This window comes from Ictalurus punctatus, chromosome 5 (assembly GCF_001660625.3).
Source record: "Ictalurus punctatus breed USDA103 chromosome 5, Coco_2.0, whole genome shotgun sequence".
Classification (NCBI taxonomy): domain Eukaryota; kingdom Metazoa; phylum Chordata; class Actinopteri; order Siluriformes; family Ictaluridae; genus Ictalurus; species Ictalurus punctatus.
Window position 1 is genome coordinate 11680308 of NC_030420.2, and position 26449 is coordinate 11706756.

Genomic DNA, 26449 nt, shown 5'->3' on the forward strand with positions numbered 1-26449 from the left:
GGTATTTCGACAGGACACCGGGGTGTTTTGTAATATGTGCATGAGCTGTTTATTAGATAACACTGCAGATGCTGAAGGTTGCAGGTTAACATGTGTGTCTTGTGTGTTTTGCAGCATCGTGGGTCTGTACATGTCAGTGGTGCTGGTCATTGGTAAGTTTGTGCGTGAGTTCTTTAATGGAATATCTCGCTCCATCATGTTTGAGGAACTACCAAATGTGGACCGAGTGCTGAAACTGTGTACAGACATCTTTGTTGTCCGGGAGACTGGCGAGATGGAACTGGAGGGGCAACTGTTTGAGAAACTCATCTTCTTATACCGATCACCCGAAACCATGATTAAAATGACCAGGGAAAAGAAATCAGATTAACATTTCTTAGTTTACTTTTTGAGAGCTTACTGCACAGTTTTGTTTTGTTTTTTTTTAACACATCATACCAAGATTATAAGTGTTGCTCTTCTTCCCTAATTAAGGGTTGCCTATTTAAATATTTCCTAAATAGAGTCCTGCCCAGTGTTATGTATTATCAGTCTTAACCCATTGTGCATGAAATTCTTTAAATGTCTTCTTCCTACTTGATACTGTATATATGACATATAATGGTGTGTATTAAAAAAAAAACATTCAGGGTACAGCAGGGCTTAAAGGCTCCTGGGGTGAAAAGAATAGATAATATGTACTTTCGGTTTGCTGAAGAACCTCATGCCTCCACAAATAGGACCTTGGGCAGATGTCTTAAAAAGCTTTCAGCCACATTTTCCTTACGGAACTCTTAAGCCCTGCCTTATTCTCTATAATGCATGTGTTTATTTCATAAATCCTACTATTTCATTTAAAATGCAGCAGAACAAAGGTGCCATAGACACATTCCTTTTTAATGTTATTCATGCATTTTATTTCTGTGGATAGTTGAGTTGAAGCAAGTGAAAAATAGTCATAGGCAATAATCAAGGATCTTTGGTCCACCTTACAAAGCATACCATATAAAAATGAATAATGGAAAGAACAATGAATTGGAAATTAAAAGAACAATTTATGGCTAGCTTTGTGATTGAACAGTCCACATACAATCAAATAGTACCTGTTCTAGAATCAACGCTACAATACTCCAAACTTATTTGTAAATGATTACTTGACAGTGTGTTCTTATTTCACAAATTATTTAAAAAAACTGAAATGAAATCTGTCCTCAACATCAGTGGCAAACTCACGAATGTTTCTCCTCATGATAGCGATACCGGATAAGCCTTGTTTATCATTATGTCCAGAGGTCAGAGTTTATCTGATTGCAGGAAGTCAAAGGGACTAATGATGTCTGTTGCAACAAACAAAAATCCCTGTGTAGAGAAAAAGGGAACATGTAACATCGAAAAGATAACAGTAAAACCACAGTTTCATCCTAAATACTGTACAACTAATGTGCACAGGCAGGTCACTCACATGCAAACACACTCCTATTTAATGTCTCAAAATGTTTTTGAAAAAAATTAACTATAGTCTTACAGACTTTGTTTGCTATATACATGTAAAGTTATATATTTTAAATAAATGAAAATGCCCAATGGGGTGATGGCCTGTTGTGCTTTTCACTGTAATCATTAGATCAGGAGGTATTCAGTTTGTGCTACATACACATATATTCAGTTTGTGACATGTTGTATTCCTAAGTGTGGCTTAAGTATCCAAATACTTTTTGGGGCCTCTGTACTGAACAGAACCTAACAACCTACACCATATTATATGATGGGTTAAATTCACACTACATAGTGACTGTCTATTCAATCTATACTGCACTTGTTCCACACCATTGAACTGTGCGGATGATTGCACATCACAGAGCAGGCATACAAAATGGTGTCCAACTGAGCTAATATGGTTAGGTGAAAACACATTTAGATTAGATACACAATTAGATACACAATTTCCCAATGAGGTGCAATACTATAAATACAATGTGAGAGCATACATACAATTCAGAATCAGTCTAAATGATTTTAAATACAATAAACTAATCAGCCTTTAATCACTAACTGGAGTACAACTGTATTGTCTTGGGTTGTGGCTACAATGTGACAGGTCACATTGTAAACTGAAAGCCAGGAGCCAGGTTATTTTATTTATAGCTAAATTAATATAATAATCCTCTTCTCTTAGGGGCCTTGGGAAAGGCTTTCGAAACGATATATTAAAAAAAGGGCAATGTGGATATCAAGGGGCAGGTGCTAGTACCCACAGGCCACACATTAACTATGTTCATTTTAACACTGCATTATTACTTGACTGATAAATTATCATTTGTTATCAATCTATCTTCATTCCTATCGGCATTTCCTGTTAAGTTAAAATGGGCAGTTTATATAAATGTGATATATAATGCAGATGCAGTTTACTGGGCTGGCTAAAGACTTGAAAGAAGCCAATGATGAAATGCAACACACACTGAAATGATTCCACAAGTAAAAGGACAAGGTTTACATTTTAATACAGTAAGGTTTTAAGGTTGACAGTTTTAGAGAAACGTTCATTAATCTTGTTACATTGTTAGAGCAAATGAACCAGACAGTTGTTTCTTTAAAGCACCTGGAATGTAGAACTGAAAATGTTGAATTTAATGCATTTTAGAGAATGTGTGTAGGGAGATCTAGCATTAACTATATAAAGTCACTCACTGATAGAATGCCTCCATTTATTCCTATTTTCAGTACCAAAATTTTACCAATGCAGTGTAATCTAACTGCCCATATTACTGCACATGACTGAACACTATGGTACTTACATTTTCAATGGTCATCACCGAATTACTCAGGTTGAAACCCTTCACCCTCGGCAATGGAAGGCCTTCCTGCAGTCGGGCTAAACATTATATTGTCGTTTAATGTTAAAATCAAATAAGTGAAACGTTACAAAATATTAATTTAATTAATGTCATGTGGATCTATTTCTTACCATTCATCTTTGGAAGTACAAAGCTGCTCATTGCTAACTTCACCATACGCTCAATTGGTGCAACCTAGAAAATGATCATAATTATGTCAGACATATTGTACCGTAACTGTGTTATAAGCTTTAAATCAATTTGTCGATAAGTTCTTAAGCACTTACGTCAAATTTTTCAATCTCTGTAGATCCAAGCAATATGGTCAAACTTCAGCCATTCAAGAATTTTAAAGGTAGAGGTAGAAGTTATTATTTTTTCTGCTTTGCACTTTCATTTAAACAAATGTTTAATTAATAAAATGGTTATTTGTATACTTACTTTTTCATTTTCAAAACACCCTTCAGCAGCTGATTGTCAATTTGGACTTTAGCAATAAAAGAATATTGCTTGAATAGGGGAAAGATGATTATGCAAAAGTAAATACTGTAAATACACACGTGTTGTACAGGTGTCATCTGCACTCACTGTATAAATCTAAGACCTGTTATTTAAGTGCTTAAGGTGTGGGCATTTGTTCAACAATTTCACATTTTCATTTTGTTTATTTATATTTGGTTTTCAAATATGTTAATAATGTCTCTTTGTAGAAATTGATCTTGGTGTTTTCCTCACAACTGACTAGATTCAACTAATCAGCTAGTTAGTTAGAAGAGGCAAAACACCACATTGTGCATGACAGGAGCACTCCAGGACCATGATTGAGAAACACCCCCCTAGAAGATTTAAAAACCATTTAAATTGACATTTTTCTTTTATATTTAGGGACTGACACATTTGATATTTTCCATTATTATAATTCTGGTTTTCACTACAATATACTGGCAACATAACCCAAGGTAAACATTAGACCAAACTAAATTAGGACTATGATTGTTGTATGCATGGGGAAGCAGGAGGTTTAGGAACAATAAACAATGCAGTACTGTATATTTAAAGAGTTGGAAAGTGCATAAAAGTGGTTTAAAAAAAAAGAAGAAGAAGAAAGCTCTCACCATATCCAGTCTGAAAAGGGGGATTAAATCATTCGATGTCTTGATAGCATAGAATTTGGCTGCAGCAGACAAGTCAACATTGATCATTGTTTGATTAAAGGAAATGAGGGGGGTATCACTGGCATACAGCAAAACTTCCATCTCCATGTCTGGATACAATTTGGGGAGCTGCAATTAAAAACCCAAAAATGGGCATTAAATGAGTGCAATACTAAATCACATTACAGTAATGTTAGTGAAAAGTTTCACTGATTTCAAATGTTTCACACAATCAGTGGGTTTACATGGACAACAATAATCCAATATTAACCCAATTAAGACAATACTCTGATTAAGAAACTACCATGTAAACAGCAATTTTTAATTACCTTAATCCAATTAAGGTCATACTCGAAGTAAACACAAATCGAATTAAGACATGTGGAGTACTCCTGTTTTAGTCGCATTATCGACATGTATTACAGACATGTGCACACCTTACACATTATTAACATTGTGTGAGAGTTTCACCGCATTTTGTGACAGGACACGATCACACATGGCAGTGCTCAACCGTTTTACGGCAATTAAGAGAGCACGGCTGCATCCCAAACCGCATACTTGCCTACTACAGGCCTGTAGTAGAGGAAATACATGTATCTCAGCTACTATATAGTAGGTAAGTACACGATTTGGGATGCAGCCCACGGTTTCAAGTATTCGTACAGCATGACAAATAATTAACCGCACTTGAAGCGTTCATAAAAATTTTAAATAAAAACACCCAAAACTGTATACGGTTCCATAATGAAGACGAATTGTATGTTGATACGTGAAATTCTGGAGGGAGCATTGGACAGCGTGGCGTGGTGACTTAACGACGTGTGCTGTTAATCGAACTATGTGTTATAACATGTAAAATGGGAACATGAAAGGAGTATTCTAAAAGCGACTCATGTAAACACCTTAATCACAATATTGTCTTACTCAGAGTAAGGTCAATAATTAGATTACGGCTATCCATGTAAACGTAGTCACTGTTATCCAGTCATTCTGAACAACATTAGATGATATACACTATAGAAACCAAATGCAAACCTGTGGAATCAGGATTCCAAACTGACTTGTGTTCAGGTGGATGGGAGAGGCCTTGGGGATCTTTACAAAAAGAAATCATATCAAATACCTGTTAGCGTTAATGCTAAGAGAATTTAATAAAGCACTATGTAACATGGTGCTATGAGCACATGTGTATTAAATATTGCATTGCAATACTTCATACAAAACTATACACATTTCATTATGTAGAATTCATAGTGCAAATTTAATTCTATACACATACCTCTGTACAAAGAAGGAAGTGTAACCAAAAACATGATGTGTTCTTAAATATTAATACAAATCATGAACATACAACATGGCATCCTTAGGTTATCTTATTTCACTTACTTTTCTTTCTTACTTGTTTTACTGTTTTTATGCAATATTTTATATCAAACCCTTTCACAGCATAATTGAACTCACCTATATAATACAAAAGATTTTTTAGGTCAGACAATACAATATGCTGTTGCAAAGTTGATTCAACTGGTGGTTTATTACCCAATTTTATTAACTGAAAATAATACATGGGCAGTGCAGACTGTTGAAGCTATGAAAATATTTATTACTCTTATGCTGAATTCAAGTAGGAACAGGTACGGACCTCCAACTCAATTCCAATCAGAATACTGCATGTTTTATGCTTAATATACATACATACATACACACACACACACACACACACACACATACATGCATACACACATATATATCAGATGGTCAATATGATTTTTTTTTTTTTATAATATAATCTACAGATATGCATTCCTACAGATTGTTCTACCAATCAGTTCTACCAATGCTTATAATGTGTATTATTTACAATTGTTCTTTGTAACCTGCACCAGACGCCATGTGCCCTAGATAACATATAAGCAACTGCACTTCAGTTTTCAAATAAGTTATGCATGTCTACTCATGAGAATACTGCTGTCCTAGAAGACAGTACGGACAACCGAAAGAAACAAGCTGTCTAGTGACACCAAACTCTTACCTCCTTATATATTTCTCACGTGTATCCTCGAGAGGCCATGTGAGCAAAGGGGTGTAATGTAATGTAAAGAAGCTAAAGAAGCTAAAGCTTGAAAACATCACTGATTTGCCCTAGACTAATGCTCTACACATCATCTTAATGGTAAATTTAAGGCTGTAATTGTTCCCAGTAGTAACATATTGATTGCTTCCTGGTAGCACCATGGAAAAGATGTTCTCTCTTGACCTTTGGCTTGAGCTAATATAAGCTAAACCATTTATCTAATGATAAAAGGAAAAACAGTAAAGCAATACTGAAAGACAACAACATTTTCCCCCAAATAATATTGACAAATTTTGGTCAAAAAAGGAACTTTGGTTTCAACAGAAGCAACGTGACTTTGGGTATGAGTCTCTATTTGTATAATCTCCATTTGCTCAGTTTTGTTGGTTAAATTAACTATGCAGTGGCGATAAGGATTCTACATATATCTGTTAAAATTGCAGGTTTTATAATGAGGCATGTGACTGTTCTCAGAATTAACCAATCACATTCAAACTCATATTCAAAAGTAATTATCATACACCTGTCATCAATGAAATGATTCTGAAAAGAAAAAAAACAACATCCCAACAACAACAGAAACAACAACATCCAAGTCCACCTACAGTACCACCCTAAACCATTTGGCAAAATATATGGAACTTTTTGGACATAATTTTAAAAGATATGGTGCAAAAACAAGACTGCTTATCACCCAAAGAAGACCATACACACAGTGAAGCCTAGTGGTGGCAGCATGGTGGTGAGAGAATAAATGTTAGTAGCATTAGTGAAGGGGTATACACACTTGTTCAACCAGTTTATTGTAAGTGTTTTCTTTTTCCCCTCCAATAAATCATTCTATTTGTTCTTCATTTGAATTTTGTTGGATGCTTTATCACATTAAATGTTAAAAGATCTGACACAATTTATCTTTGTTTATCACAATTTATCACAAAAAAGGGGTGTGTTTTAACTTTTTCTATCCAAATAGTATTACCAAGTTCCATGTTGAAGATAAATAGCAGCTATCTTGTAGTAAGATGAAGAAATAAATAATTGTTTAGGTTATATCCTCACCATGTCATCTTCGATGGTGATGTTCAACACTCCAGATTTAAGATAGGCAAATGCTGCTGAGTTTACACAGAAGTCAGACATGCCCACTGAGAGCATGTAATCTGCTTTCCACGGCAGCTCAAAATGGTTGGGAGAAAATGGTGGCTCAGAAGGAGAGCTGCTACTGTAAAATTCACCCTGTTACAAAGAACAAAAGACAAAAACATTATATTAATCACAAAATGGTCAGCATAAAATAATATGCACAGATTCTCAGCCTATAATTCAATAGGCAGCATATAAAGAATGAAAGATGTGTTTTATGTACATTAATTAACTAAGCCTTCGTGCATAAATAATTTAAACTGCCTTTAAGCTGTGTGGCCCCCTTTCAGTTAATATTTCTGAAAAAGCAGAACATACAATCATAATCCATAGAGCCAATTTGGAAACTCTGAGTAGCCTGGACCGTGTTGTAAGCGAGTGAAATCATATTAACAAATGAAATATTCATCCTACCTTTACATTTAATTCAAATCCATTTTCAAACACAACAGGTGAGTCAGTCAGAGAAATATTCAGATATACATAAGGATCCATCTTTACGGTTTCTGTTAAATAAAAGATAATAACAGGAGGTTTAAAAATGAAATCGTCTAGCAGACAAAAATATTGTTTACTTCCATTCCATTCCATTGTCAGGCAGCAATAATTTTACAGGATGCTTCTGATAATTCAAAATACAATCAGTGTCAAAACTCTTCATGAACATTTTTATTTTATTTTTGTGTGATACAGTAAATCAGGATGGAAAATGCAGCCTGCAGAATAGTGGCTTATTTATTAGTGCTGTATTGTCAGGTGTCTGGTGTTCAAAATATCTTTTATTTGCTTTTATTTGAAACCTGAGTTTACTTAGATTACTCCCCTCCAACATTGTTTGGAGGTAGCTGGAAAGACACTAATGATCTCAGTTTAATGACAGATATGCTTGCATCATCCTTGGTGCATTTTATCACATTTCCTAAGCTATAAATTTTAGGGGGTTTGTTCTAAAATCCAATCATTAGAGAAAATGAGCAGGTAAGAGTATAAAAGTTAAAAGCTTGTATGGCCATGAGAATCTATTCATTTGCTTTCCATCACTCCACTCAAATTAAATGTAGCACTAAAGCAAATACGATATTTTGTTCATTTCACCTAGGTTAGGTAGGTTATGTTAAGCTATCGTTATGTTGAGCTTTGTGGAAAATTGTAAATATATATTACCAAAGCTATTTAAAAAATATCACTGACTATTTATCAATAATTATATCAATTTGCATTATACAACTCTGATTCCGAAAAAGTTGGGACAGTATGGAAAATTCAAAAAGACAAACAAAAGGAGTCATTCTCCTTTTTCAAGTCAACCTGTACTATATTGAAAACACATTATTAACACATTATTTGATGTTTTACTTTGTGAATTTAATTTCTTTTTGAAAATATACACTCATTTCAAATCTGATGACTCAACTGTTTACCACACTGTAGCATCACCTTTTCTTTTAATATCACTTACAGTATTAAGCATTTTGGCACTGAAGACACCAGTTGGTTAAGTTTAGCAGGCGGAATTTTCTCCCATTCATCCATTATGCATTTCTTCAGCTGCGCAACTTTATGGGGCCTTAGTTGCCTTATTTTGGCTGCAGGACTGCAGGTGGGCCATGCTAGCAGCCGACACTCTCAGATTACGCAACCCTATGCTTGTAATCTGGGCAGAATGTGGTCTGACGGTGTCCTGCTAGAAAATGCAGGGACGTCCCTGTAAAAGACGACGTCTGGATGGCATTATATGTTGCTCCAAAATGTGTACATATCTTTCTGCATTAATGGTGCCCTCACAGATGTGCAAGTTAGCCATGCCACAGGCACTGACTCACCTCCATACCATGACAGATGCTGGGTTTTGGACCTGACGCTGATAACAGCTTGGATGGTCCTTTTCCTCCCTGGCCCAGAGAGCACAACGGCTGTTTTGTCCAAAAACTACATGAAATGTTGACTGGTCAGACCACAAAGCACGATTCCACTATGCTACTGTCCATCTCAGATGAGACAGAGCCCAGAGAAGTCGGCGGTGATTCTAGACAGTGTTGATGTATGGCTTCTGCCTGTGGATGCAGCAGCAAATGTTGTTGAGCTTATCCAAAGTATTCCTGAGCCCATGTCAGGATATCCATTACAGACTCATGATGTGTTTTAAGACAGTGACGTCTAAGGGAATGGAGATCACGCGCATTCAGAAGTGGTTTTCGGCCTTACCCTTTACACACTGAGAATTGACCGGATTCCTTGAATCTTTAAATTATATTGTGCACTGTAGAAGGTGAAATGCCAAAAATCCTACCGATTTGTCTTTGGGGAATGTTGTTCTCAAAATGTTGGATTATTTGCTGACGCATCTGTTGGCAGACTGGCGAACCTCAACCCATCCTTGCTCTTGAAGGACTAGGCCTTTTTTGGAGGCTCCTTATATACTATGATTTGACGATTGCCTCACCTGTTTCACATCACCTTCTTATTTCAACTTGTCACATCGCTATTAATCCTAAATTGTCCCTTTCCCAACTTTTTTGGAGCATGTTGCATGCATTAATTTCAAAATAAAAGTTCACCTTAAAAAACTATGCAGTTGATTAGGTAAAACAGCTTGTCTTAGGTAAAACACATTTTTTCTTTAAATACAAGTCAAAGTACATTTACAAATCACTACTCTTTGTTTTTATTAGCATTTTCCATACTGTCACAACTTTTTCGGAATGGGGTTGTATTACTGACATTAAAATGTTCAAATGTTACATAATCCTGAACTGTAAATCTGGATTTAAATGTAAAAGAAAAAACAGTATGTGTTTTTCTGTAAGGGTTGAAATCAGTTTCTTTTTTGTTCACTTTGGGAATTAGTTTCCAGACTTCATGATTAATCAGAGTGAATCAACAAAAAATACCCTCTGATTTTCTTTACTACTCCAAGCTTATAAAGTGTATTGTAGAGTCAAATGATAACTAACCCTGCTCCAAAACTCTATCTTTCAGATGAATACAGTAGTTTTTAATACTGTATTACAACAAACACGAATTTAATACCAACAAAGATAATCTGTCCTCTTGATTAACCAGATCAAAACTATGAGTAGTGTTAAAAGTGAATTCTGTAGGAAGTCAGATATCCATAAAAAGAGGTGATGATTATTAGTATATTTACTGGATTGGAAAATGTCAGCACTTCAAAGTACACAGTTTGGGAACAGTGTGCACTTGTACTCGTTATTACATAATTTTTGCAAAACAATATTAATGATTCAGCTTCAATCATTATCACAGATAATGATTAAAGATTATCACAGATAATCACAGCTTTCAAAGAATGTAAGCAACCAGACATTGAAATACCAGATGCAGCCAGAACTTCGTTGATATTTTCAATTCCGCTCTGAATTCCTGGACATATCTGGATGGAGAAAAGTGTTATAACATCAGTGATGCTTGGCTTTAGATCAAGGGTCGGGAACCTATGGCTCGCAAGCCATGACTCTGTCAGTGATCAATGGCAGGAAAAAAAATAGGAATCACGAAAGCTAGTGTCAATTCAGTTAAATCTCGACATATTACATTTAAAAGTGTGTATATATATATATATATATATATATATATATTACATAATTCATAATCGATGCCCGTTTTGTCATGTGTACACCAACCTGTGGCACAACAAGTTTAAATTTTACTGGACAGTGTGAAGCAGAGCTGTAATTTCCCGGTCTAATTCGTAAATTGGTTGAAAACTACATACTCACACACCCAGCCAAGGTGAAAAGGCTAAAAGAAAAAAAATAATATTTTTACCATTTGATGAAACTATCATAATTGGGGATACACGGTGGCTTAGTGGTTATCATGCTTGTCTCACGCCTCTAGGGATGGGGGTTCGATTCCCACTGCGGCCCTGTGTGTACACGGAGCTTGCATGTTCTCCCCGTACACTCCAGGCACTCCGGTTTCCTCCCCCAGTCCATAGACATGCATGGTAGGCTGATTGGCATGTCCCAAGTGTCCATAGTGTGTGAACGTGTATGTGAGTGTGCCCTACGATGGATTGGCACCCCGTCTAGGGTGTACCCCACTTTGTGTGCCCCATGCGCCGTGGGATAGGCTCCAGGTTCCCCACAACGCAGTAGGATAAGCGGTAAATAAAATGGATGGATCATAATTGGTTAAATGAAGTCCAAGTGCCACCTACAGGCCTATTAGGTGGAGTGCAGGTTGTTAGGTCAAGAACACGAAAAATGTCAAATGGCCTTAATTACGTACATGCACTTTTTTTTTTTTAATGCAATAATAGTAAAGATAATAACAACTATAATAAAAAGACATATATAAAAACATTTTTAAAAATATGTTAACTTTTCTCTGGCTCTTTAAAGAAAAAATCATAACTTTTTTTTTTGGCTTTTATGGCTCTGCCAGCTGAAAAGATTCCCAACCTCTGCTTTAGATACAAGGAATCATGACTTTAATATAAAAGTTTCCTACCTACCCTTTCTCGGATCATCTCTGTAATGCGTCCACTGAACCCTTCAACAAATGGTTGAAAGAAGAAACTGGAAAATATTATATGATGAGATTATTTATTATTATATTATATATGATATGCCATCTGCACAGCACAAGTAGATGGCTAAGTAAAGGCTTAGATTACCTAGATGTAGATGTAACTAGAAGTAAATGCAATAAATTGATTAATACATTTTGCACTCAATTCTATGCATTGAGCATTGTGCCCTGAACAAAAACAATTCCCTTTATTGCTTGCATGGAAAACTATATGGCCAAATGTTTGTGGACGCCTGACCATTACACACATGTGGTTCTTCCCCAAACTGTTGCTACAAAGCTGGAAGCACACAGTTGTATAGGATGTTTTATGCTGTAGTGTCACAGATTCCCTTTACTGGAACTAAGAGGCTCTAACCTGTTCCAGCATGACAATGTCCCTGTGGCCTGCACAGAGCCCGGATCTCAACCCCAATGAACACACTTCGGATGAACTGGAATGCTGACTGTTCTAGACCTTATAGCATGACATCAGTTTCTGACTTCACAAATTGGAACTTGTGGATGAATGGGCAAATCCCCACAGCCACACCCCAAAGTCTAGTGGAAAGCCTTCCCAGAAGAGTGGAGGTAAACAGCAAAGGGGGACTAAATCTGGAATGAGATATTCAACAAGCACATATGGGTGTAATGGTCAGGTGTCCACAAATTTTTGTTCATAGATAGATTCTAGATAGAGTATTCTAGAGAAAGTATGAGAAAAATTGTTTGGTTGTTGATATTGTATTATGTACTTTCGTATGTATTTTACTTCTTATCAGGTATTTGACACTGAGTATAAATACATTTAGACTTACCTTGCACCACCATGGAAATGTACTTGAACACCCCCCACATCGGCAGAACAGATGACAGTGGAAATGGAAAGGTGCTCTTCAGTGCTCTGAAACTCCAATAATGTTTTGAGATTGATGGTGTATACAGCCAGATCAAACCAACCGCTATCATGACTGCATTAAAGGACATATTAGTACTACTTTAGATGTATTACAGTGTACTTTACAATGACAGTGTAGTACACACAGGTTATGTACATTGTGCATTCAGGAAGTATTCTTTTTTTTTTTGTACATTACAGGCTCACACTAAAATGGATAAAATTAATTTATTTTTACCTACATGCAAAAAAATTCCCCCAGAATAAAAGTGTTAACAGATTAATAAACTATAAAACTGAAACATTATATTTACATAGGTACTCAAGTCCTTAACCTGACTTTAATTTGCTATAATAAATACCACTGTAAGTAATTATATATATATATATATATATATATATATATATATATATATATATATATATATATATATATATATATATATATATATATATATAACTTAAGTATTACTGAAAGACATCACCTTAAGTACACTGTGTGGCATCAGTATTCTCTGGCTGGGGTGAAATGGTATGGGGATGCAGGGTATTTATAAATATATTTCCAAACCCAACAGTAGATGGTGGTATTTAGTAATACTAGCTAGGAGGTGGATTTTAGGTTTGCGTGTGTGTGGGGTTTTTTCCCCTTCAATATTGGGTAACATTTGTCAAGTCAGCACATTGCATTGTTGTTGCCACCTCTCTTTCACCAGATGAATGCCAAATTTTAAATTTTTTACATTTTTAATTGCCTTTTCATCTTTGTAGCCTGCTAAAAGGTGTTAGCTATCCTGGACCTTGATGGATCCAAAGGCTACAGATTTGTTATAATAGAAGGCTAATGTTCAAATTTGTTCCATATCTGTGGAAGAATGTTTGAAAGTGTAATGCCTCCTGGGCCTATGCTTTTCTTGAACTGATTCATAACTGTCAGAATGATTAGTTTCTGTAGTTTTTGCCTACAGTTTGGAAATTGTAGACTGTGCATGTGATAGGTCTCTTACAGGAATAACAGTGCCATTAAAACATTACAATCTAGAAATTAAAATAAAAATGCACCCCCCCCCCCCAACACACCCTTTATTTTTTTATTTAACAAACTGCACCTTGAACTTAGATATTGCAAAGTAATATTTATGACTAATTACACAGCTTTTTCAAAGAAAGTAAGCAATCAAACATTGAAACACCAGATATTTCAGGCAGATGTAAGCAATGGAACAACAGCCCATACAGAGGACCTAGAAAAAAAGGGGGGTTTAACATGGATGAATAAAAATGTGGGGTTACTGTGTATTAAATATGGAAATAATTTAAAATACCTGATTTAATGATACAAAATCTGCCTCAAGCTCTAACTGGAGGCTCTAAACTGCAAGTCTCTCTTATTATATTGACTTGCATTCCTGACATTTAATAAATCACTTACCACCACAATATTTGCACTATTTTAGTTTCAATTTAGCTGTTTAGTTATAGACATGTAACTACATATCGTAATTAGACTTATTACCATACTTTATAAATTCTAACAAGCCTTAATTCATGAATTGGAGCAAAGTAGTTACGTTGTTCCTACACTTGAGGAAGTGTTACAAAGCATTACTATTTAAAGTGATAGTGTTGTCCAATGTTACTGGCTCAATTTAGCTGTCATAACGTCATCTCATAAGTAAGAGGACATCTAACACAAACCTCAAAGGTTATACAGTCCACAGTCTATTGAATGTCCACTAGCAAATATTTTAAACATATTTACATTTCTATATATTATGAATAAAACTGAACAGGTATGTAGCGTAGTATAAAGTAACATGATGAAAACTCAAAGATCCCAAACCGACCACATACACCACTTACATGATGCCAAACTCGGTGTTCCAGCGACCACTGATGGCGAGAGAGAGTCCGCTCACTTGCAGAGATACACCTGTTCCCTCTAAAAAAGCTACAGAGGGTTCTGGCAAATCGCAGCGCACGACGGTCATGCTGAGGAATTAGAATAGAATAGCAAGTTAGAGTAACAAAACTTTAAGACACTAGTACTGAAGGCAAATCTTTATAACTTTTCCTTAGTTTGTTCAAACTGACATCATCTGATTTTGGTCACACTGTAGGACATTATACAAAAGTTCTGTTATAAAAAACAAACCCACCATATGACTACATTTGTTGACACTGACCATTTAGATGGTTAATTTCTTTAACCTTGTAGCCTGTTTGTTCAGGCCCCATCGCCCATCTGACTCGTGTGCAAAACTAGCTTTCATAGATTACATTTGTGGTATTTAGCAGATGCCCCTATTCAAAGTGACTTTATCTAACATTCATCTCATTTTATACAACTGAGCAGTTAACGGTTAAGGACCTTGCCCAAGGGCCCAACAGTGGCAGCTTGGCAGTGCTGGGATTTGAACTCACAACCATCTGAGCTACCACTGCTCTATATAAAGAAAATAGTATCAATATTTAAAAAGCATATGTCATCTTACAAAGCAATAAATTGTCTATCCGCATAGGAAATTTGAGCTTTCTTTGTCTTTTAAATAATAATTGAGGAGACATATCGTCTCAGGACTTGTTTGCAGACTGCTGGAACTCCCTATGAAAGGTAGCCAAGTGCAATGCTATGATTTCCTCTGGTTCTGTGTATCTCACATACTAAATTGTTTCAGAAAGTAAAACAAAATCTAAGATAAAACAAAGGCAAGCTGAGTAAACACAAAATGCAGCTTTTAAATGGTAATGTTATTTATTGAAGCAAAAAGGTTATCCAGTACCAACTGGACCTGTGTGAGAATGTATTTGCCCCTGTAGTTACGAATTCCTCAAATCTATGAAACTACATTCATAATGGGGTTCAGCTGAACTAGATGCAACCAGGCCTGATTACTGAAAACCCAGTTCAATCAAATCAGCACTTAAATAGAACTTTTTCAACAGCATGAAATTGGTTAAATGGTCTTACCCAAAAAGACAAGGTGCCAAAGTTGAAAGAAATTCCAGAAAATATGAGGAAGAAGGTGAATGAAATACATCAGTCTGGGAAGGGTTACAAAGCTATTTCAACATTCAACATTCTACAGAAGAACATATTTCAACATTCTACAGAGGAACTATTGAGCACATCCTGAGCATCTGCATCACTGTCTGCTTCGAAAATTGCACCTCATTGGATCATAGGACCCTGCAGCGGATAGTGAGGACAGCTGAGAAGATCATCGGGGTCTCTTTTCCCTCCATCATAGACATTTATACCACACGATGCATCCGCAAAGCCACCAGAATTGTGGATGACACCACAAAACCCCCACACACACTCTTCACCCTCCTGACGTCTGGAAAAAGGTACCAAAGCATTCGGGCCCTCATGGCCAGACGATGTAACAGCAGACACCTCAACACTCAGAGCACACGGTGACGTAATGGTTAGCACACCACCAGGGTCAGGGGTTCGATTCTCTGTGTGTGCAGAGTTTGCATGTTCTCCCCGTGCTGCGGGTTTGCATGTTCTCCTCGTGTTGCATGGTAGGTTGATTGGCATGTCTAAAGTGTCCGTAGAGTATGAATGAGTGTGTGTGTGATTGTGTGCCCTACAATGGATTGGCACCCTGTCCAGGGTGTACCCTGCCTTGTGCCCGATGCTCCCTGGGATAGGCTCCAGGTTCCCCGTGACCCTGAAAAGGATAAACAGTATAGAAGATGGAGGATGGATGGACCTCAATACTCAGAGACTGGACTGACACACATGCGCACACACACACACACACACTATCTGAACTGAACACCATTCCCATTGCAATATTTGCACATTCCTGCATTGACTCTGTTGCATTTTGCTGCTACTGTATTTATAAAAAAATATAGTATTTAATTTATTGTCAATATTATACAGTTTACCTGGCTGCTACCACAATAACTGCTATGTCCATATTTGGTATAAGCTAATATGCTGAAGACTAAGTCATAGCATGTTATGTTCACATTTATACCATTTTTAAATTATATTGTTAACACTTTGGTACCTATCTTTTGCACTACCTATTATATCAGACACTTCCACACTAAAACTGTGTACTGGTCAGTGCTACATTGTCACTTACTGTGCCTATTGTCCTGTTTTAGTAGTATTGCACTACTCCTATGTTAGCACACGTTTGCACGTGCACTTTGTGTACAATGTGTAGATCTTATTTAGTTCTGTGTCATCTCATGTGGTTAGTGTGCTGGTTTATGTAGCACCATGGTCCTGGAGGAACATTGTTTCACATCACTGTGTACTGTACCAGCTGTATATGGTTGAAACGACAATAAAGCCAATTGAACTTGAACTCAAAGGCTCTGGGACTCCAATGAACCACAGTGAGAACCATTATCTCTAAATGGAAAAACTCAGGACAGTAGTGAACCTTGCCAGAAGTTGCCAACCTTCCAAAATTCCTCCAAGCGCACAGCAACTACTCAGGAAGTCACAAAAGAGCCAATGACAACATCAAAGGAACTACAGGACTCTCTTGCATCAATAAAGGTCACTGTTCATGACTCCACTATCAGAAAGACACTGGGCATCACAAAAAACGGCATCCATGGAAGAGAGGCAAGGTGCTAACCCAGAAGCACATTAAGGCTCATGTGAAATGTACCAAAACACACCTTGATGATCCTCAAACCTTTTGGGAGAATGTAATGTGGATAGATGAGTCAAAAGTGGACCTGTTTGGAACACAGGGATCCCGTTACATCTGGTGTAAAACACAGAACACAGAATCATACCTATGGTCAAGCATGGTGGTGGTAGTGTGATGGTGTGGGGATGCTTTGCTGCTTCAGGGCCTGGGCAACTTGCAAAAATTGAGGGAAACATGAATCTGCACTCTACCAGAATATCCTAAAGTTTAATGTCTGGTCTTCAGTCCGTAAGTTGAAACTCAACTGGATTATGCAGCAAGACAATGATCCAAAGCATAGGAGTAAGTCCTAGTACTAGAAGTAAGTGAAATACTGCTCTCCAGTTATTGGAAGTGTTTGGTTACAGTTATTGCTGCTAAAGGTGGCACAACCAAACTTTAAGTTTAAGGGGCAATTAGTTTTTCACATGGGTGATAAGTGTTGGATAACTTTTTTTGCTTCAATAATTAAAAAAAACTTGTATTGTATTTTTACTCACTTTGCCTTCATTGTATGTTGTATTTCGTTTGAAGATCTAAAACTACTTAGTATGAGAAATACACAAAAACAGAAGAAATCAGAAGAAAATACTTTTTCACAGCACTGTATCTGCGACATCACAAACCAAATACTTTTACCATCAAAAAATTAGGCTCCAACATGGCAACAATAAAATACCGCTGATGTGTAGAAACAACAGTTATCTCATAGTTTATTTTGTTATTTCTTCAAATGAAACATTTTAAAAACATGATCTATGTTGGTACGTCTGTCCATTCATTTATATGAGTAGTCGGAGTAGTAGATTGGTGTGTAGTGCTTAAATTTGAGGACAGTAAGACTTAAATTGAATTAGTAAGAAAAAAAATCTAAATTAATAGGAAGTTATGGAGTTATGAGGGTGAGGAATATCAACTCAAAGACAGTTTTAATCTATACAACTGCTTTACTTATATTCTTCAGAAATCAGTGAAATTGCTTTTGTTTTGTTTAGTTCAGGTTTGTTTTCGTAAATACTTATATTCATCACTGGTTTAGGTACTTACTCATGCAGGACATAGTAAACTGAGCCTAAAACAATATCGACACTCCCTCTGACCTCTGGGAGCTTAATTGTACTCAGTTCCTTCTGAAGCCAGTCGGTCATCCAGTGAGATACTACACGCATATAAAGGAAAAGTAAGTAACACAACATTTTAACACACACACACACACACACACACACACACACACAGTACATACATGCATGCATACATACGTACATACATAAGAACTCTACATGGTATTTACACTCTACATTTACAATATCTGAACACCAGAGGGACTTCTGGGGTGTCTGCGACTTGCAAAAAAAGGCTTGCGACTTGACTTGGACACGTGAACGACTGACTCGAGACTTGAATTGGACTCGTGAACGACTGACTCGAGACTTGAAATGGACTCGTGAATGACTGACTCGAGATTTGACTTGGACTCATGAACAACTGACTCGAGATTTGACTTGGACTCATGAACAACTGACTCAAGATTTGACGTGGATTCCTGAACGACTGACTCTAGACTTGACTTGGACTCGTGAACGACTGACTCGAGACTTGACTTGGACTCGTGAACGACTGACTCGAGACTGGACTTGGACTCGTGAACGACTGACTCGAGACTGGACTTTGACTCGTGAACGACTGACTCGAGACTGGACTTGGACTTGAAGACAGAGACTTGTGAAAAAAACAAGTCATTTTGGTTTGGCATTCCCGATTACATTCTCTCTTTACTACCCCACATGCATACATGCATGACGCATCTGAAGGTTCATATTCACCACCCGTTGGAAAAGTGCTGTTATATAAATGAACTACAAATAACAATATAGCCAAGACTTACCTTGTGATAGTCTTTGTGTCATTTAATTTGAAAAGCAGTCAATTAATCTAGTCGGTAGCTGCAGTGTTAGCTCAAAATAGATAGCACATTTTTTTCTTGTGGTGACAGTCTCTGTGTTTCAAATGGTGCCTCCAAAGGGCACTTTGAAGGAGGTGTGATCAAGCTAGTCATGCTGTAAGATTGCTTCAGATTGAATTGCAGTTATTCCATTATGACCATTATTTTTCAGCACCACACCTTTTAGCCCTCCGGAGCTCTCACAGTGGGTGGTAAAGTCTCCGAAGGGATTATTGATAATCATTTCTGAATGGAATGCACTATGTGAATTGTAGAGACCTATTCAAATTCAACTGATTCAAAAGAACCAATCCAATGGAACGATAAGTCTTGCATAAATATCACCAGCACATTCATTTGCACACATATGGTGATCAGACTCTTGTTATTCTGCACTAAAATACTGTTCCAAAGCCTTCCCCCACCTGACATTCGGAACGAGTGTGCTGAATATATATATATATATATATATATATATATATATATATATATATATATATATATATATATATATATATATATATATATATATCAGCAAATCAAGTGTGTATACCAAGGGTACACTAATATTGATCCTTATAAATAGTTATATGCAAACATCCCTATGGTATAAATTTGTGAATAGCACCGAATACCACATCTACCACATCCGAAAGTTGTTCTATTGGATTCAGATCCAGTCACTGGGAAGAACACTGAAAAACATTGAACTCATTGTAATCTTTATGAAACCAGTTTGATACAACTTTTGCTTTCTGACAAGGCACATTATCATGCTGGAAGTGGCCATTAGAAGATGGGTAAATTGTGGCCATGAAGGAATGCACATGGCCAGCAACAAAACTCAAATAGGCTCTGCGATTCAAGTGATGATTGATTGGTATTGATGGGCCCAAAGTGTGCCTAGACAACATTCCACACACCATTACACTACCTCCACCAGCCTGGACTGTTGACACACAGCAGGTTGGGTCCATGGACAAAGTTCTGACCCTACCATCTGTGTGCATCAGCAGAAATTGAGATTCATCAGATCAAGCAAGGTTTCTCCAGTCTTCAACTGTCCAGTTTTGGTGAGCCTGTGACCACTGCAGATTCAGCTTTAACCAGCCCATCTGGCACCAACAGTCATGCCACAGTCAAAATCAGAGATCCCATTTTTCGCCATTCTGCTGGTCCGTATCTGCCTGATTTTATCCATTGTGCTGCTGCCACACTATTGGATGATTTAGATAATTGCATGGATAAGTGTTACATTATTAGAACAGGTGTTCCTAATAAAGTGTTACATGAATGTACTATTAAATACTCCAAAATACACTCACTGTCCACTTTATTAGAAACACCTGTACATTCCTGCTGTTGTCCAATCAGCCAATTTTGTGGTAGCATCACAATGCATAAAATCATTTAGACGCAAGTCAAGGGCTTCAGTTAAATGTTCACATCAAACATATGGAGAAAACAGAATCGGGTAAAATGTGATCTTTTGAACCATGGCATGGTTGTTGATGTAAGACAGGTCTCTCTAAACAGTCTCTAGAGTTTACACAGAATGGTGCAAAAAAAAAAAAAAAAAAGATCCTGTGAGCAGAGGGTCTACAGGCTGAAATATCTTGTTGATGAGAGAGATCATAGGATCATGACCAGACTGGTCTGAGCTGACAGGAAATTTACAGTAATTCAAGCACTCTTTACAACCATGGTGAGCAGAAAAGCATCTCAGAATGCACATCAAACCTTCAGGTGGATGAGCTACAACAGCAGAAGACCACATCAGGTTCCACTCCATTCTATCATGGGCACAGACTCACCCAAACTGGACAGTTGAAGAATGGAAAAAGAAAAAGACTGTAATTCCCACCCTGATCTTCAACTGTCCAGTTTGGGTGAGCCTTTGTACATGATAGACTCAGATTCTTGTTCTTCGCTGACAGGAGTGGAACCTAATGTAGTATTTTACAGTTGTAGCCCATCCACCTCAAGGTTCAATGTTTTGTGCATGCTGAGATTCTTTTCTGCTCACCACGGTTGTGAAGAGTGATTATTTGAGCTACTCTATCCTTCCTAGCAGCTGAAACCAATCTGGCCATTTTCCTCTTATCAACAAGGTATTGCCACCCACAGAACTGTTGCTTACTCAATTTATTTTTTCTTTTTCACACCATTCTGTGTAAACTTTAGAGACTGACAGAGATAAAATCCAATAATAATAATAATCCAATATGCACAGCAAAACCAATAGCAGGAAACAATCATTGGTCAGGTGATCGGCAAGTCAAGGCAGAAGTCAAAAACCAAAAAAACAGAAACAGAATCAAAACCAGTGTCAAAATCACAAAATACAAAGGCTTGGTATTGACTGGTAACAAAGATACAGCACAAACACTTCAGCATAGCCTGTGTGCGCTGTGTGCGCTCTGTGTGTGTGTGTGTGTGTGTGTGTGTGTGTGTGTGTGTGTGTGTGTGTGTGTGTGTGTGTGTGTGTGTTGTTGTAGTTTTCAGTGACCATGTTTGTAGACTCTGTTGTGTTCAGCGAGATGTAGTGTGATGCCTATTCTGACATTTACATGACAGTTTAAAACATTTGAAATGACACAAACAATGTTGAAGGACCAGAATTTTGAATCTAATAAAATGTGAGTCAATCAATTAACAAATAAGGGTTTCTTAAAGTTTCTACCTTCATGGCAGTTATCAGATCTTTCGGGGTTCCTCCCTACCAAGCTAGATTTATGAGATCTTTGTTTTACTCCCATGCTTACCTTCCCATATTCATTTTATTTGAATGTTCCTATCAGTGGCATTTAAAATGCACTCAACATTTATTCATTAGTCATTTTGACACCTAATTCCTCTTAAAGTTAATGATCTGAAACCAAGCCCAGTACAAATACTGTGGAGGCATTGTATGGAAAGAGGAAATATAACTGCCTCCGGTATCTCACTATTAAGTTGAATTGTTTGCCCTCTCACTGTGTGTGACACACACCTGATTTACCATCCAATTCACATGCAATTTAGCAATTGTCATTAACAGCAAAATTGTGTCTAAATAATTCCAAAATCTTTGTGTAAATGTGGCTTACATTGCAATTACAGTGGTCTTTTAAAATTATTAATTGTCTGCTTGTCATTATGTTCAGCCTGATGTGACCAGTAGTTACGTGTCATTTGCCAGAAACATCATCAGAATTGTCAACGTCTATTTTTGGCTTTCCCATCAGTGTGGCATGTGTGGTATGGTTGCTTCGCAATCGCAGTCACATGCTGTAGGCTCTTTTAGATTAACTTTACTATATAGCAGCCATATATTGTAAATAAAGACCATTTAATCATAATGCATGCTATGATATGCTATATGGCCAAACATTTGTGGACACCTGAAAATCACATTTATATGTGCTTTTTAAACATACCATTCCAGATTTAGTCACCGCTTTGCTTTTATAATAGCATGTACTCTTCCGGGAAGGCTTCCCCGAAAGCTACACAAGTTAAATACAGCTGCTACAAAACAACTTGAGAATGCCATGAAAAACATTTTAAGAAATAATCCTCTTAATTTAGAATTTACAAAGAGTACAGATGCTACATGATATTCATGGCCATTTTGTTTCTGTCTAGTTTCTCTTTTTGTCTCTCTTTGTTACTATGTGAAATTTCTTACCTTTTTGTAATCCCTTCTGTGACAGAACAGCTTGCAATGCAGGATAGTCTGCATGTATCTGTGTTATTCCCATTAGGAGGAAAGTATTAACCAACCACATCTTGGCCTTGACTACAGATTTGCTGGACCTGTTAATAATAGGTAACAACGCAAAACATTTTTATGAGGAAAAAAAAACCCTCCATTTTTCTCTAACACACAACATACATAATTATAGAAACTTTTATCGTTACTTGAAAAACAGCTTGTTACCTACAAAAATGATCTAAGGATGTTGCTTCCACCGGAGTGTATACAGGAATGTATGTTTCATACATGATCAACAAGCTTGGTTCATGAGTCATTTTGATAGTTACTTCCTCTATAGATAGTGATCTGAAACTAAGCCTAGCACCATTGCTTTTATTTAACATTTCCTTAAAATTTTTGTTTGCTGTAGGGCTCTAAAACACATATGTATTCATTTTTAATGTAAAAATTATGTGAAAAAAACTTTGTGTAATTGCAAGTGTTTCACTTTTCACTTTTTGTCACATAACACATTGATTGTTATTGTCTGTAAGAAATCTAATTATTAAGTTCTTCAGTTTTACTGTATGCATATGGGTGTTTGTGTGTGTGTGTGCAGGACATGGCTATTATGTGGTCCTATAGAGTACAATAATATTCTGGGGTTAAATTTGATTTATAGAGTTAATAATTACCCCTAATAAACATGCAAACTGAAGGACATGGTAAAAGATAGTACTCTCTAAGAGCTCATGAGAAACAAACCATTAGCGGAAGAAAGCCCCAAAAGAGGAACAGATGCCCTTCTGCTTGACATATTCTTATGATATGCAATGCTCATAAATAGGGCTTAAAGGCCATTCAAGCATTTGGTGGAGTGGCAGGATGCTGATGTCCCAGGGTGCCCCATGCCTGTGTTACCTTCTGGTTCTCCCTTTTTAGTTATTCTGTCATAGCTACACCTGCCAGAGTCTCTGCTTGCACTCATGATCATGATATACCCATTTTAAACCACTGTATGATTAGAGCATACCTAATAATCTGCGCTCTCTCTCCCTCTCTCTGTTTAGCTGTACATGTTCTCCTGCTGCCTGATCTACTGCTAGTGCCATATCCTGACACATAGTCTGTTGTTGCTCCTCTCACACTCCAGACCTGCCTGATTCATCCTAGCACTTTACTTCTACTCTGCTCCTCCTGCTTCTTCATCTGTCTATACCAGGATTTGACCTTCTGCTGTAGATTGTCCCACAAGAACACCGTAAAGTATCGCACAAAGCTTCTTTGTGACAATATGTATTGTTAAAGTAACTATAGAAATAAAATAAAATGAAAAACAAACTGAATTTAGATCAAAAGGGCAAAAGATCTTTGACCAATGTTAAAAAGTACAGGTTTTTAAAAAATTTTCTTAATGCATTAGAAACTAGCAAAATGACCTAGGAAAATATCTAGACCCTGAAAACATATGCAATTAACTATGAGTATCCATATTGGAAACACCCATGTCCTACTGTTATCTGAACCCGGATTTTTTTGAGTGTTGGAGTACTTTAAATGCTTTCGTTTATGAATAAACATAAAATCTAGACTTTAATGTCATTTACATCAGTGGTGCCCTCTCCCTATTTCTGCCCCTTGCACTATCTTCAGAAATGTTTCTTAGATGTCTAAATTTAATCAAAGGAGGAAGTGATAGTACTTTTCCCCATAGCAACAAAAGTAGAAGTGAGACAACTCTTAACTTGTACTGCAACCCACTTAATGGACATTAAGAGCTGTAAGCAATCATAATATTAGCACAAGGAACAACCTTGTGGTCTTTATTCTCCAGTGGGCAGTCTAGTCATGAAGGTTCCCTTGATCAGTCACTTGGACAGCAAGGGATTTACTCTTGGGGCTTATCTAGTTTGATCATAGTCATTCCTACATTGTCTAAGTCATGCCACAAATATCAGTATGCAGTGTTTGTGGTGAGACTCTCCCTGAAGTAGAATCTGTAAATCATGTTTATGAGAGAGCTCATAAGGTATTTACCACCTGCAGACAGATGGTCTGGTCGAACAATTTAATCAAACTTTTAAGAACATGATTTATGACACTAGAAAATGACTCAAACCTCTATTATTTGTAGAATGAGAGGTCCCAGTACAGTCTCAAGACAAAGGTTTCACTGCCACTGGGGCTGGTATGGTAATGGTAAGCTCAGCGATATCATATTTTTTGTAGCTTGATCATGGTGCCCAAGCTTGTCAAGCATGGTGCCACATATGGCTCCATAAGCCTATGAGAGTGAAGATTTCAGCAGACAAGCCATAAATCTCGGTTCCAGACTGCTGTCTGTTCCTTCTGTATGGGTATTGCTCCATTGGAGTATGGGTCACACCCATCATGGCTGGATTTGTTTTCATAAATTCTTGACATTTTTGACAGCCAATTCACCTTTACTATTGGCTTGGGGGTATCTGGTAGAGGAAATAATTCTGCATTATTCTGACACGAAAGAAGCACTTGTAGAAAGGACACATGCAGCTACAAGTAAGCTTTCTGATTACATAATAACACTGGATGGCCTTTCTGTTTCATCATGGCAGCAGTAAAAGAGCATGGTGGGATTATGGACTCAGTCTTTCAGCTCATGCAGATAATTTTACTATGATAGCCTTTTTTCATCTCAGAAATATTGCTAAGATAAGAAATATAATGTCATTACACGATGCAAAAAAACTAGCTCATGTATTTATTTCCTCTAGGTTGGATTATTGCAAAGCCTTACTGTCTGGATATTCAAGTAGGTGCATGAGCAAACTCCAGTTAGTTCGGAATGCAGCAGCGAGAGTCCTTACTAGAACCAGAAGATATGAACACATCAACCCAATCTTATCCACACTGCATTGGCTCCAAATCAAATTTTGCATTGTTTATGAAATACTACTACTGACCTATGAAGAACTGAAAGGTCTTGCGCCACAGTATCTGAGCGAACGTCTGGTCCTTTATTGATCCTCTATGCTTACTTATAGTTACTATGCTTACTAGTAGTTTTTTTTCTTAGGTAAAGGACCATGAGCATAGAGTGTTTGGTGAACTGGCATGTTTTAATGCTGCCGCCCCTTCACTCTCTCACGTTCACTTAGGTTTGGTTACGTTGGAGTGGCTGGCCGCTTTTAATTTTTCACAGAGTCCTGCCTAATTCATCCAAACACTTAACTTCTACTCTGTTCCTCCTGCTTCTTCATCTGTCTACACCTTCTGCTGTGGATGGTCCCACACTAACACTGTAAAGAATTGCAGTTCCCAAAATAAATAAATAAATAAATAAATAAATAAATAAATAAATAAATAAACAATTTGTGCCCACCCTCTGCTACAGTGGATAATCCCAACTGGATAGTGTAGATTTCCACCTTCTAAAAACTGCTGCTGTAATCATAAAGTCTGTTCTGTACTCATTCCAGGAATTTTATTCACAATATGTTCATACTGAGCATCTCCTCAATGCACTTAGTACTGTTTATAACACCCTAATTCTAC

General features: G+C 37.0%; 2 protein-coding genes across 6 annotated transcripts in view; one reads left to right on the forward strand and one right to left on the reverse strand.

Annotated features, from left to right (window-relative positions):
- si:dkey-11f4.7 (piezo-type mechanosensitive ion channel component 2) overlaps positions 1 to 868 on the forward strand; it is an 81362-nt gene extending 80494 nt beyond the window's left edge. For all 4 annotated transcript variants that reach the window (XM_053680218.1, XM_053680217.1, XM_053680215.1 and 1 more), the window contains one exon: positions 115 to 868. In XM_053680218.1, coding sequence (XP_053536193.1) covers positions 115 to 370 — 256 coding nt within the window. In that variant the 3' untranslated portion in view covers positions 371 to 868. The remainder of the gene's footprint in view (positions 1 to 114) is intronic.
- bpifcl (BPI fold containing family C, like) lies at positions 869 to 23243 on the reverse strand. Of its 2 annotated transcripts, none has more exons than XM_017467369.3 (16): positions 23163 to 23243; positions 22907 to 23034; positions 18342 to 18453; positions 14488 to 14616; positions 12545 to 12697; positions 11671 to 11734; positions 10527 to 10584; positions 7605 to 7696; positions 7107 to 7283; positions 5009 to 5068; positions 3932 to 4099; positions 3258 to 3325; positions 3104 to 3146; positions 2948 to 3011; positions 2778 to 2854; positions 869 to 1338 (listed from the first exon to the last, which is right to left on the reverse strand). In XM_017467369.3, exons 2-16 carry the CDS (start codon positions 23004 to 23006, stop codon positions 1273 to 1275), a joined length of 1431 nt encoding a protein of 476 aa, XP_017322858.1. In that variant the 5' UTR covers positions 23007 to 23034; positions 23163 to 23243; the 3' UTR covers positions 869 to 1272. The 2 variants fall into 2 exon arrangements, with proteins under 2 accessions (XP_017322858.1, XP_017322857.3); XM_017467368.3 differs by having other exon boundaries at positions 23159 to 23232.
- Between the last annotated feature and the right edge of the window lie 3206 nt (positions 23244 to 26449).